Source organism: Euprymna scolopes, chromosome 30 (genome assembly GCF_053919585.1).
Source record: "Euprymna scolopes isolate OS-2025 chromosome 30, ASM5391958v1, whole genome shotgun sequence".
Lineage (NCBI taxonomy): Eukaryota > Metazoa > Mollusca > Cephalopoda > Sepiida > Sepiolidae > Euprymna > Euprymna scolopes.
Window position 1 is genome coordinate 4,659,608 of NC_136511.1, and position 15,402 is coordinate 4,675,009.

A 15,402-nucleotide genomic window follows, 5' to 3' on the forward strand; every position below is an offset into this window, starting at 1 on the left:
ATTCACTCCTAAACTAATGAATTTTAGAACACAGCTGATATGCGCAAGGGGCTAAAATGTGAACTATATTTCCTTTAATTTAGTTTTATGCAAATGAAGCAACGTGTTGGGAGAAGCCTTTCATGGAAACTAAGTTACCTCCCAAGCTAATGAATTTTGGAACACGGCTACTATGCGTAAGTGGAGATAATGTGGGCATATATTTAGTTTACTTTAGTTCTATGCAAATGAGACAATATGTTGAGAAGAAGTGCTTCGTGGAAACTAAGTTACTTCTCGAACTATTTAATTTTGGAACAATGTTATTAAGCATAAGGGAATATAATGTGTACAATATTTAGTTTATATTTAGTTTTATGCAAACTTGTTACCTCAAGTAATAGCACGAAATTAAGTTACCTCTGAATTTTGTGAAATTTCGTTTTATATATCGATAAATGAATATTACCGAAATTTCAGTTACTTTGACGAATTTTAAAATATTTTCTAGAGGGCATTAATATAGATACAAACATTTCAGATTTGCATTAATTTAGATTCGGTGGATCTTGAGCTTATGTTCAACAACCTCATAATTATGTCCTTTAGTCCTCATATTTCGTGAGTAATTGTTTCTGACAAAGGGAGAAGAATTACTACTTCTAGGTCGGAATGTATCTATCAAACACGTATTTTTAACGTGTTTTTGAATGTGAACGAATATATTTTTAGCACTTTTTTATCAAATGGATTCATACCTTGTCTCGAGTGATTTCAATACACACATAGTTATATAGGACAAAAAGGAGAATGTGGCAACCCTAGTTGAAGTAAGCGTCACTAATGATGCTGGTCTTAACAGAGCAGAGAGGGAGAAAATAACAAAATACCAATAACGTATGTACGACATGAAAAGAAACTGGAATCTTAAGAAGGTATCAATCATACCAGTCATTATAGAAGCAAACGGTTCCCCTGTTCGATACAAAACACCTGACGAAGGCCGGAGGGCAAAACGGTCGAAACGTTGTGACAATAACAACCAAGATGAGGAAGTCAGTCCGACAATCTCAATCAATGAAAACACCTCATCTCAAAAATACAGACAATTACTAGAAAGAACAATGACGAAATGCTACAGGAGAGAACTTGAATGCCTACTAGACACTGTCCTCGAGTGTCTAAGGTCTCTCTGTACAAGGGGTTTGTCAGAACAACCTGGCATGAGGATACTTTTTCCATAGAAGTAAACCCTGACTAAATGTTCAAAATCACATAGTATTCGCTGCCCAAATATGATCTCCTTACTATGGCTAACTTACATTAGCTTTTACGAGTAATGGTGCACTTTTTCCAGGTGATGTTGCCTCAAGTAATAGCATGAAGCTGGATACTCCACCAGACTAGATATATTAGTAGACAGGTAGTGAGTCCCATTGATTTCTGAGAACTTCTATGGAAGTAAAATAAGCACACACACACACACACACACACATCTTTTTGTGTGTAAACTATGCTTTTTGAATTATATTATTTCACTCTTTCTTTTAGAAGCTCAATGTTTGTTTAATATAAAAACAGATCATAAAAGAATAACAGCATAGCTACATTCGTTTATTCTCTGAATAATTGCATAACTACATTCGTTTATTCTCTGAATAATTGCATAGCTACATTCGTTTATTCTCTGAATAATTGCATAGCTACATTCCAAGATTCAAATATTTATCTTACCAAACAGCTCTTTTGGCATACTAAAATTTGGATACACTTTTTTTACAGATCCGTTTCGTTATGCAGAAACAATCACTATTAGGTCAATATCAAATTTTCTCGTGCGTATACTCATCAGGAAAAAAAGACATTTTTGATTAGAACGAAAAAATACATGGCAATATAATGACAGAAAAAGATTTTAAAAAAAAAGATTATTTCATAAAATACTCAGTATTGCTTATTTGCTTAGGTAGCCATCTTAGGACGTATCGAAGCAAATAAATACGAAAATTTATTCTGAAACTATTAAGAAATTACATCTCATTAACTATGGAATGAATCTTAACGGTCAATAAAATTGATGGATGTAACAAAAACGAAACAGAGGGGAGGGTTCATTATTTACATACTGAATAGGCATTAGCTAATTGCAAATAAAAATATATGAAATAATCACGGACGTGTGAACTCTGTGAAATATTTTGTAACGGTGTAAACTGGGAGATAGATAGGGTATAATAATGACTGGGTAAGTATCCTGTTACCACCTGTAAATGTGACTTTCTTCAGAGAGTGACTCTCGCCGGAACTATTATAAAAATTTACGATATTGAATAAAATCGACTGATAATATTCAGAAAACGCGCAGCAAATATTAGCGGATAGGGTGATTATATTGAATTTATATGTGGCGTCTATGTTTATATTTCCATAATGTTATATACGAGGGTAAATCAAAAAGTTCTGAGACAAATTGAAGAAAAACTTTATTTATAGAAGTTGAAAACTTTATTTTTCTACATACGATCCGCCTAACTCAATACACTTCTGTAAGCGATGTTTCCATCGATAAATTCCTTCTTCATAAAATTCTGGAACTTGTCTAGTGAACCAGGTCACACCTCTTTCTTTGCTTCATTTATGGATTGAAATCTTATTCCTTTCAAATGTTCCTTCAGTTTTGGAAATAGGAAGCAATCACTAGGCGCTAAATCAGGACTATAGGGAGGGTGTGAAAGGATTTCCCAGCGAAACTCGCGTAAAATTGTTCTTACAGTCTTGGCCGTGTGTGCTGGAGCGTCGTCATGATGGAACAGAATTTGACGATGGAGCTTTCCTCATCGTTTCTTAGCCAATGAAGTCTTCAGCTTTCTCAAAACTCCTTCGTAATAGCTTGCGGTGATAGTTTTCTGTCCTTCAAGAAAATCTAATAAAACGATTCCATCTTTATCCCAAAAAACAGTTGCCATTATTTCTTGAGCTGACCTTTCTGCTTTGAACTTGATAGGGCCTGCTGATCCTCTTGGTAACCATTGTTTAGACTGAACTTTGCTTTCAGGATCGTACAGGTAAATCCATGTTTCACCACCGGTTATGACCCGTTCAAAAAAGTTTGCCTCATTTGCTTCAATTCTAGTCAGAAGAGCCAATGAAAGATCTGATCTCAGATTCAACTGATTCTGCTGCAACGCTTTAGGCACCCAACGAGCAGAAAGCTTACTCAGACCAAGATCTTCTTTCAGAATTGAAAAGGTTGACCCAAATGAAATGTCAAGCTCCTTAGCAATCTCATTCACTGTTATTCTCCGATCTTCTTCAACAAGATTCATGACAAGCTCGATGTTTTGAGCATTTTTTTGATGTTGAAGGCCTACTTTCTCTTTGGTCATCTTGAAGATCATTCCTACCATCCTTGAATCGTCTGATCCAACGATAAACAACAGTTCTAGAAGGTGACGAGTCTCCATAAACATTTTGTAGAGCTTTAATGATTTCCGTCGGTTTCCATTCCAGTTTTGTTAGAAATTTAATGTTTGCACGAACTTTAAATTGGCTCATTTAGGACCGTCAAAAAGTTAATATTATAAAATATTATCTGAAAAAAAAAAGAGTAAAAGATTTAGAATGCTGTAACTTGTCAAATTTGTTGTTAAGTAATCAGTAGTGCAATTAAACCTTGTTTTGTTGCTCTATTTTCATTTAGATTGAACTTATATCACTTGTCTTAAAACTTTTGGATTCACCCTCGTATATATATATATATATATATATATATATATATATATATATATATATATATAGGAGGAGGAGGAGATCAACATCTTTCATTAAGTATAGAGATAAAGATATATGCCTTCGAGATTCTGTTCCGAATACTTCTTATCAAGGTCTAAAACCACTTGAAAATAAGGGTTAATGAGATTGCCAGTTTGTAATCGAGTGCGGATGCGCGTATGACAGCTGTATGCAAATGACCGAGTTAGATCCAAGATGACGTCAAGGCAAGGAAAAAGATTATAAAAAGAAGAACGCGTGCGCAAACCAATGATAACATTAAAGACGAGGATCACGTTAGATGGACAGAGATAGACCTGTGACACACGTGTGAGCTGAGAGCGATAGGAAAAAACATAGCCGGCAAAACATGGCCGGACAGGAAAGTAAATAAATGTTCTGTTGTTCAAATGAAAAAAAAAGAGTCGGATATTTTTCTTATCTTGGTTTCCTTGCGACAGTGTCTACATGTTAACACGTGTGTGATCGTGTACAACATTACATGTCGAATGACGAACAATATTATGAAAGGATTGAAAACGATAGATATACAAAGCAACATGATATTACGTAAGATAGCTGCTCCACAAGTGTTTATTGATATTGGAATTGATGACAACAATAGTATAGTCTGCTAGCAAACAGTCGGGTGACAATGTATTCAACAGATAGGAAGTTTTGGAAAAAAAAATTCTCTTCCTGCAACTTCCGTTTGATTTTAGGTACACGAGGAAAGAAAAGTTATTTGGGTTTTTTTTTTGTTTTGTTTGTTTGTTTGTTTTTTTTGTTTTTCTTTTGCAATTTGTGGCAATTGGACGTGTTCTTCCAATGAATGTTTCACATTGGGAGAATTTAGAGATTTGAGTTCAGTTCAACACTTACAAATAAAATAATGATAGAGCAGAGAAATACTAGCAATGGTTCTTCTGTAACAAACAAGATATATGGAAAGGAAGAGATCGTGCCCCACTAGATTGTGAAGTAGATTTTGTACTTTGTCATGGAGAGAAAGCTTGCTCTTAGTTGAATCACCTCAGACATGGAGACAGTTTCTTTTTTTCTTTAACATATCTGATGATTATTGCCGATCGTACGACATTGTCCAACCGGGGAATACCGATGATCCAGGCTAGTTTATAACCTGTCATGGTAGATATTTACATGCTGTCCACTACAGCATGATGTGACACAAGGTCAGAAAGTAGGGATGCCCAAACAGTAGCGCTAAAGTAGGGGCACTCTGGCCTAGCAAACTCTGCCTTGGCATCCTCATCGGAATTCCCTGACAACAAGCGATAAAGTTGCCCCATTCGTAAGCCGGGTGCAAGGGCTGAAGGGTGGACATCCTAGGTAATACCCAAGCGGCATACCTCAGTCCGACAGTTAGAGGGGCAGGTAAATGGCGCATCACCTGTGGGGCTGAAAAATAGATTCTTGACTGGTACTTTCTACTCAGTCTCCAAAAAGCCGAGGTCCTGGATATGACCTAACACTATATCCGATGGTGAGGCCCCACCTTGCGGGCCTTGGGGAGTGTGGAGCCACCCTTTAATTGCCATTGCTCCCAGGTCCACTCTGACCCGGAGTGGTAGTACCTGTTAGGGTCCCAACTATGGGTTAAATAGAATCCGACTTTAAAAAAACAAACAAATATATTCCATTAAAAATCGTTCTTCAAAATAACTAGATTCGGCATTAAATAACCTGAAAAAGGTTGATATGCCGTAAAACAAAAACAACCCACCAACCAAAAAGCCGAAGTAGCAAGGAGATTCATCCTCCAATCCCATATACGGAGGTAGATTTTTCCATGTATTAACCTTGCTGCAAGAGGAAGTGTTTGTTTTTTTAAATAATTACTCACCATTCACCGAGAAAATAAAGTATCTTCTAAGCCGTTGCCCATCTAAGGGTTGGTCACATCGGTCGGTCGGCACTAACCCTATTCGGGTTTAACTGGCTTCCTCCAAAGGAGGAATTTTCATGGAAGTATGAAATTCACAAGCGATCACCAGTCGCATGTATATCCCCGTCAGGGGAGATGACGACATTAGGTTTTTGCAACTCTTGCAGAGAGGTGTCGACGTTCCTCCTACATACAACGCCTGGAATTCCCAAATTGGTCACCCATTTTAGTAATGATCAAGCTCGGCGCTGCTTAACTTCGGTGATCTGACGAGAATCGTTGTGTCAACGTGATTACGCCGAATATTTAGGGCACATCGAATATATTTCATCCTCATCTTTTTATGCGAAAATCATCCCAGGTAGATTAAGCTGGCTCTTCACAAAAGAAGACTTAGCCAGACCATGACTTATTCTAATCTAAAAAAAAAACACTTGTTTATCGCATCTTTTGTGACAATGTCGAGCCAATCTCTTTTCCAATGACGGAGTTCACAAATTGTCGGCGTTTGGGGATTTGCTCCAGCTCAAGACTCGTAGTAGTTAGCCAAGTTTTCATTTGACCGCGTTGTTTTTGTCAGAAAGGCCAATGCTGTACTTTACGTAGCGTGTCCAACTGATCAGAGACGTCTCTCTAATGAGTCTTTTCCAATCGATAATAATCAAGCCAGTCGATCTCGTGGTTGGTGATGCGATTAACTCATTATGATCTGGCGAACAGTGTTTATACATACATACATATATATAAAACATATATGTGTGTGTATGTGTGTGTGTATGTATGATGTATGTGCATGTGTAAAAAAAGAGATAGATAGAGAGACAGAAAAATATAAATATATATATAGATAGATAGATAGATAGATAGATAGATATAGATACATATTATCTCATATTAAAAAACTCAAGTTAGTCGAAATAAGAAACACACATCTATATATATATATATATATATATATATATATATATATATATATATATATATATATATGATGGCAGCAACTCGTTCTACAGTATTGCTATTACTTAATATATCTCTGGCTCAAAAAACGCAAACATAAGTGCAACTAGCAGCATGTGCCAGACGGTCACCTCTATGAACCTTCTATAGTCCAGCACATCCACTGATGACCGGGTCCAAGCTGTGGTGCCCCGACCACTTACCAGGCCAAACCCTGGAAGTTTCAAAGCCTTTATTGCCATTCACGCCCATATCTGCATCAGTCATCATTGAATGTCCGTTTGCCGTTTTAGGCTACAGCCAGCCTTTTTGTTATTAAGATACACACTGAGTGCAAAGTGTGTATTCCATTGCATATCAAGTAATGCCTATGCTTGAAGCTTTTTATAGTGAGGAAAGATTTTGCGCTGAGACAATCCCACTCTCTAAACAACTGCCACATTGAACCAACCAGAAGAGCAAATCAACATCATTGGAAGCAGCAGTCGCCGCAGGTTTTATATCAGGGTTTTCTTTCTCCTAAAGAGGTTGCCTTCACCACCGCTTACGGGAGCCCTCTCCACCCACCATGCCATTTGATCCATGACTGGGACTTAGGTTGCTAGGCACCAAAGCATACTCCACACGCCGGTGGGTCAGGTATGCCGCTGCTGACAGGACCTAAGCTCCTCTGGAGGTTTCTGTCAGGATTATCTCACCCTTAGCCTTTGGTTAAAAGAACCTTTGCCCACAAGGCAGTGGAGGTCCAGTTATACGGCGCAGGATATTTTGTAATATATATATATATATATATATATATATAGATAGATAGATAGATAGATAGATAGATACACAGAGGCCCAGCAATATTTTTTGGACACGTTGGAAAAAGTACTTCAAGGTGGTTACTAGTGCCAAAAATTTTCAGATTATAAGTACGTAGTAATATTTTTTTAGTTTGGCTTTGATAATTTTAGTTGTTTGCGATTTTTGCGAAAACTTGCGCGACACTATTTTTCGTACATGACAAAAAATCCTATTTTATTTAGAGATATGTTCATGTATATATTGCTGTGTACAAATTTTCTGCTTGTACACTTAGCTGTCATCATTAGAATCAATTATCTGTTCTATTCTACTGGCAAAACAATTAAGTTTAATGAGGTAAAATGCATTCAAAAGAAGTCGTTTGTTTGGCACGGAAGAAGCGGGAAGATGGCCTCAGCATCAGAAGGATGGCCATGGATTTGAAGCTGTCGAAATCAACGGTCGAATACATCGGAAAAAAATTCTGAGCGGAATAAGAAGAGAGGACGGAAAAGATCAATTGGCAAGAGGACTGAAAAGAGAATGAAGAGGACTGTGACACGGCTTTTGACATCTGGAAAAAAAGTTACAGCAAGACAAGTGAAGGAGAAACGTAAATTGGATGTAAATGTCCGAACAGTACAAAGAACGCTGCATAGGATTGGTTTGAAGTATGCAAAGGCTAAGAAAAAATTACACACACAAAGAAACACAAAGGAGCAAGACTTGGGAATGCTAAAAGGTGGTTAACAAAGCATGTTGACTTTAAGAAGTTTATATATACTGATGAGAAGCGCTTCAAGTTTGATGGGCCCGATGGATGGTGTACTTGGTCGAAAAGTTGTTGTACTGAACAAGCGACAGATGGGAGGAGGAAGAGTTATGGTTTGGGGTATGATCTTTGCTAATGAAATATATGGTTGGAGTGGTTGAAAGGACGATAGAACAGCGAAAGCTACAAACAGTTGCTGGACGAGAAATCCCTACCAAGGATAAGAAGAGAGCTGGAGAATGATTTCGTTCCACAGCAAGAAAATTGCAGCATCCATGTGTCAAAACTCATGAAAGAATGGATGGCTGAAGTGAATATGATTACTTTGGAATGGCCTGCAAAAAGCCCAGATCTAAATTTAATGGAAAATGTTTGGGAAATGCTTGCGGACTTTGTCTATGATGGACCTGAAATAACGAAAGCGGCTCAACTATGGGAACGAATACTAGATGCCAAAAAACAACTAATAGAAACACGTAGAGATGTTATTATGCATATGTTTGATCATTATGAAGAGAGATTGATAAAAGTTATTGAGAAGAAACGTGATATTACAGACTATTAACAGTTTTTCAACGATGTCCGAAAAATAATGTTGCGTGTGTTTTGTAAAAAATGATGAAAATTAAATATTTTTTCTTATTTAATCGATTTTCTTCCATTTTCATTACAGGTATTGTATTTATATGTCTATGCTATTCTATTGAAGGAATTTCGCCACTCTATGGTACTCGGAAAGTCGAATACTAAAGTGTCCGAAAAATATTGTCGGTCCCTTGTATATATATATATATATATATATATATATATATATATATATATATATATATATATATATAGAGAGAGAGAGAGAGAGAGAGAGAGAGAGAGAGAGAGAGATGTTCTTAAGATTATGAGGAAGTATATACACGGTGAGCCAAAAGTAGGTGGACAATAAAAAAATCCGAATCAGAAATCTTTTGACAGTAGGAATGATGGTGTATACATATATACGTGTTATGTTTGTGTGTATTTGGGTATGTGCATGTGTGTGTTTGTGTCTATGTGTGTGATCCAGTGTGTATGTGTATGCGTTTATGTGTTTTCGTGTGTATATGTGTGTTTGTGTGTATGTATGTGTGTGTGTTTGTGTGTGTTAGAGTGTGTATGTGTGTCTGTGTTTAAGTGTATGTGTGTGCGTTTGTGTGTTAGAGTGTGTGTTTGTGCGTGTTTGTGTGTTGTGTATGTGTGTGAGTTTGTGCGTGCGCCTATATGAGTGTGCATGTGTGTTTGTGTGTGGTTTTGTGTGCGTTTGCGTGTGTCTATGTGTGTTTGTGTTCGGTTTTGTTTGTGCGTATGCACGCGTGTGTGTTTGTGTGTAACAATAAAAAGAAAAACAAATTAAACACGGGAATAAATCATCAACACCAAAATTTTACCGATTTCTTTCGCATCTTGAGAAAAAGTGAAAAGGCGATATTCCCTCCCCTGCCCCCCCCCCCAAAAAAAAACGTCAAATGATCCAAACGAAATCAGTAAAGTTTTCGCTTTGGATGATTTATTCCTGTGCCTTATTTGTTTTTACTGCTGTCTTTTTTCATACATCTTGTGTCTACATCATATCATTTTATGAAATATCGTATAATTTATCCTCATATATATATATATATATATATATATATATATATATATATATATATATATATTTTGTGTACAGAAAGTTGTTAGTTGAGACAGGTCATTGGTACCGTCGGTTTCAAGCCCGATAATAAGGCCTGTTTAAGGTATCCTTATCGAGCTCTCTTCAGCCAATATTCGTCTCCTCTATAAGTACGCTCTTAAAATTTGGATTTTCCTTTTAATTGAGCACTCTGCTGGAATTCTTTTTCCAAAAAAACTAATCATATATATATATATATATATATATATATATATATATATATATATATATATATATATATATATATATATTACAGAAGATCATAACAACAGTGGTACCATCGGTTTTAAATCCAAAGGGATCCTAGAATTCGTATCCTTTATCTGGCTCTTTTCTGCCGCTGTCATGTTTACTTCCCTGAGAAATGGCCCTGAGGCCATTAGACGTAGGTTGCAGAAAGTCCGGCAAATAAGAGCAAATCGCTTTCTTTGTATTTGAAACCGGTGGTACCGATGTTGTTCTGATCTTTTGCAATACAATGCACATACGCGCGCGCACACACACACATACACACACACACATACGCACACACACATACACACACACGCACATGCACACACATACACACACACACACACACATACACACACACCTGAATTGGGCGTTATTTGTCCTGCATTCCATTCATACTCATTGCAATAGTTTGGTGACCCGAAAGTAGAGCCTTAGAAAAAATGGAGTCAAAGATGGTTTCGTAGGTGGATTCGAATTTCCCGACCGGCGGGAATTATCATCTTACACTGATGATTGAGTAAGCATAAAACACTAGTGTCTGTGGATATAAAAGAAAAGTATTAATTATAAATATTATATATATATATATATATATATATATATATATATATATATAAGTGAACGTGTGTGTGTGTCTGTGTCTGTCTGTGTCTGTGTACATTTCCCTACGCAATAACTCTGTCAATTTTTAGTCTACAGACTCGAAATTTGATATACAGCGTACTGAGATTTGGGAAAATCGATGTGATCGGCTTTTGGCCAGAAATTTGGCGATTAAGGGGTTCAACGATTTGACCTTTGAGAACTCTACTAAACTCCTCCGACAATTTTGGGTCTACGCACTTGAGATTTTAGATATAGGTTCCTTGGACATGGATCTAAATAACTTGATTTGAGCCCAAAACAATAAATTTTAAGGGGTCATAATAGGGGTCAAGGTTTAAAAAAATTGACCTCTGCGGTCTCTTCCAAATTACTCAGACAATTTCTGGTCTAAATATTTGAAATTTTACATGAAGGGTATTCAGAGATAGGGCAAGCTTTTTCATCAGTTTGGGTCGAAAATTTTTAGTTACCAATATATAAATGTATGTATGTATGTCTGTTTGCATGTCTGCCTTAAACTTTCAATAGAGGCGACGGATTTTACCAAGATCAGTATCGTTTTAAAGTTCGACCTTTAATACGACAAATATCGAAAAATTGGCTAAAAACATTAATTCCTTCACCCTCAACTAGGCACTTATCTTCGGGGGGGGGTACTTTTTCCGCCGATATGTTTTAAAGTTATCCTCTTCTTTAGATTGTCTATCCTTAATTTTAAAAAATGTCGGTTCCGGTTTGGCGGTGGTCGTAACAGCATAAACGTTAGGTTTTACCCCGTTCTTTTCCTCCTTTGTGGTACCGGTTCGAGCCGGCCTTCCTACTACCACTTTTTTTTTTTTTTTTTGCTCAACATACACACCCGGGCAAAGCCGGGCAAAGCCGGGCAATGCTAGCCAACGCCGGGCTGAAATGCTAGTATATATATATATATATATATATATATATATATATATATATATATATATATATATCTGTGGAAATATATTTTATTTCCTTATAATATGTACCGATCCTTACTTAAGAAGCTCAATGTAATTACAGAGCAATATAGTGAATTAATGACAAAATTCTATATTCCAAAGTTCTTGATGTGTACCCTCTTATAATTTATTCCTTTAATTCAGTTGACATTTACAATTCTTGACAGTATCTTTTTTAAGTGGGAATAAAAAACCTTAGTTTAATTTATTGATTGCTCTGATATTGGAGTAATAGTTCTAAAAATCCGTATTAACAAAATAAACGAAAAACAATTATAATTTTAATGGTTGGAGCTAGAAAATTTAATGCAAACTTATAATAAATTTGCTTCAGAATTATACCTTGAAAACTCTAACATTATTTGTGAATAGGTTATATTTGTTTTGATACAGGTTGTTAGTACCCCTCTTTCTTTTTAGAATGGTTCAACCCTGTAAAGTTGACTTTAATATAAAGGGATGGTCTTTATTGAAAGTTTCGTGGATGGTTTTTGGCCTGATGAGGTGATTTTCCCTGCTAGGGGGTCATTGAAACACGTTTGCTAATGTGTAGCCAATAGCTCTCCAACAATCAATCAATATATATATATATATATATATATATATATAGAGAGAGAGAGAGAGAGAGAGAGAGAGAGAAAGAGAGAGAGAGAGAGAGAGAGAGAGAGAGAGAAATAAAAAGGAACAAACCGGGTTATGTGTTCATAAACGTTTCGTTTTTATTTCGAGACTTCCTCATTTATCCAGAGGAAGTCTCGAGATAAAGACGAAACTTTGATGAACACATAACTCGGTTTATTCCTTTTTATTTCTCTATTTTGTCGAAATATTATTTCGATTATTCTCATCATATATATATATATATATATATATATATATATATATAGAGAGAGAGAGAGAGAGAGAGAGAGAGAGAGAGAGAGTTGAGCATCTATTTAAATTATGTTTTTTAGATGAAGATTTTATATATTTTGTTGTTGATTGTTTTTCAGATGGGATGGTGATAAGACATCAATGAAGAAGGGTTATCGCGATAATTTCTACTCGATCCGCTGGACACCGCTCACATCTCATTTACTGGACAATCTCTTTAAGACATCGCCATTGTCTATGCAATGCAACCAGTCGGACGGAACAAGATTTCCTGTAAGTGCATCTTTGATTAATTTCTCTCTCTCTCTCTCTCTCTCTCTCTCTCTCTCTCTCTCTTTCTCTCTCTTTATTTTTCTCTCTTTATATATATATATTTAGATAGACAGACGGATAGATTAATAGATAGATAGATAGATATAGTAATAAAATTAAGCTGAAAAGTAAATTTTCAATGATAAGACAAACCTATTAAGATAAAACGGCTCTATACGATTAAGAGGAGCATAAATTAGATTAAGTTGAAAAAAAAAAAGTAAAGTTACATAGAAACGGGGAATAAACCTTTTTAGGCCATAACATTTCGAAGCTAATATATGTATGCGCATACATATATATATATATATATATATATATATATATATATATATATATATATATATATATATATATATATATATATATATTAGCAGTTCAGTCAGCGGGCTTTGCTCGGATCCTATATACTCTCAATAACTTGCCCTACGTGTGAATAAACTTTACGTAAGATTTCAAACGCTTAGACCAAAAATTTTCGGAGTAATTTCGTAGACACCGCAAAGGTAATTTTTTGGCAACTTTGACCCCAATTTTGACCCCTTAACGTTAATCACTTTGTTCTCAAATCAAATTACAAAGTTTTATCCAGGTTCAAGTTACCTACAGCTAAAATTTCAAGTGTTTAGACCCAAAATTGACGGAGGAGTTTGGTAGAGTTTTCAAAGGTCAAATCGTTGAACTAATCGTTTGGCTTTTGACAGCCAAATTTCTGGCGGAAACCGACTAAAAACTTTTTTACCAAATCTCAGTACCCCTTATGTCAAATCTCGAGTCTCTAGACTGAAAATTGACAGAGTAATTTGGTAGGGAAATTTGGCTGCCAAAAGGTCAAAGTTGAAAGAGTTGACCTTTGCAAACTCTACCAAACTCCTCCGCCAATTTTGGGGTCTTAAAACTTAAAATTTTAGATGTAGGTTACATGGACATGAGTCAAATTTATTTATATATATATATATATATATATATATATATATATATATATATATATATATATATATATATATATGTATATATGTATATATATATACGTGTATATATATATACGTTTTATTTTTTATTACCGTTACATTATTGTTTTAGGTACTCGGCCGTTTTTTTTTTTTTTTTTTTTTTGCTGAAACAATAATGTAACTTAGCAGAAAAATACGGTAATAAAAAATAAAACGCATATTGCTACAAGAGTATTGAGCACTTTCTTCAGTTTTTATTAATTACCATTTCCACTATATATACATATATATATATATATATATAAATTTGACTCATATATATATATATATAGTCTTATTTGTAGTATTCCAAATTTTATTGGCTTTATATAATTCAGTAAGCGTTCATATACCAATAAATTTTAAGCAAAAAATAGATGACTTAAGCTACAAAATTATCATATTTCATAATTGAGCACTCATATACTGTTTTAACAAAAACCAAGACTTCGAAGAATGGGTTTATAGCAACAAATAGTGGATTTCATTGTTAGTTGAATTATGGTTTCTATAATGTTTTATTGTTAAAGTGTTTTTTTACTCAATAAGTCTGAAGAAAGGCTGTTCTTGTGAAAATTTTCAAACGACATAAGGTTTGAATTTTTCAGAATGGTCTTGAAACAATTGTAACTATCAACCCATTCTTTGAAGTATTGGTTTTGTTAAAACAGTATATATATATATATATATATATATATATATATATATATATATATATATATATATATATATATATATATATATATATATATGCACATAAAATTATGAATAGGGCATAGGGCCCGAGCAAAGCCGGGCTGAACTGCTAGTATATATTATTTTAATTTAAAGTTCTTTTTTGTTTATCTCTTTGCAGGGCCGGTGGGAAGGTGCACCTCAAACACAAATCAAATTACCGCTGGAGCCGATCCCACGCAAATGTCCTGGTGTCACCAATCACGGACATAACGTGGTTATCGTATGACCCACACGTCTTCAGCTCAACGAACGGATTAGTTTGACAAATACGACCCCAACGTAGTAATCTTCATTACAAATATGAGACCAGTTTAAATTTGTAGATGTAAATTGTGTAATGAGTTGCTTGCAAACAGTTCTCTGCCAATTCAATCGCAACTTAAATGGGGCGACAACCAAGCTTTTACGCATCGCAACAATTTGATGCAAATCAGTTTTTTTTCTTCCTTTTTTTACTTACAGAACGCTATAAAAAATATTTACATTTTGTATCTTTCATAAGCTTCTCTGAAAACCAACCCCGTCTAATAATATGAAATCAGCAAGTAACAATGACGCATATGTATTGCCTCAGTTGTCCGCCCTTTGCTGTTTCATTCGCCCTCTCTCAGCATGTATTTTCTCCTTGTTCCTTCTTCCGGGTGTTTGTCTTTTATCAAATAACCTATCTAATATATTTACCGAGGCTCTTAAATTTATGGATGCCCATAATCTAGTAATCTATCTGATAAATATGCAGAAGCCCGTAATATATATATATATATATATATATATATATATATAGAGAGAGAGAG

General features: G+C 35.1%; 1 protein-coding gene across 3 annotated transcripts in view; it reads left to right on the forward strand.

Annotated features, from left to right (window-relative positions):
- LOC145254637 (dopamine beta-hydroxylase-like) overlaps positions 1-15,402 on the forward strand; it is a 479,491-nt gene that overhangs the window by 463,231 nt on the left and 858 nt on the right. For all 3 annotated transcript variants that reach the window (XM_080113254.1, XM_080113255.1, XM_080113257.1), the window contains 2 exons: positions 12,686-12,839; positions 14,727-15,402. The exon at positions 14,727-15,402 is cut by the window's right edge and continues 858 nt beyond it. In XM_080113254.1, the coding sequence (XP_079969380.1) occupies positions 12,686-12,839; positions 14,727-14,834 (262 nt within the window). In that variant the 3' untranslated portion in view covers positions 14,835-15,402. The remainder of the gene's footprint in view (positions 1-12,685; positions 12,840-14,726) is intronic.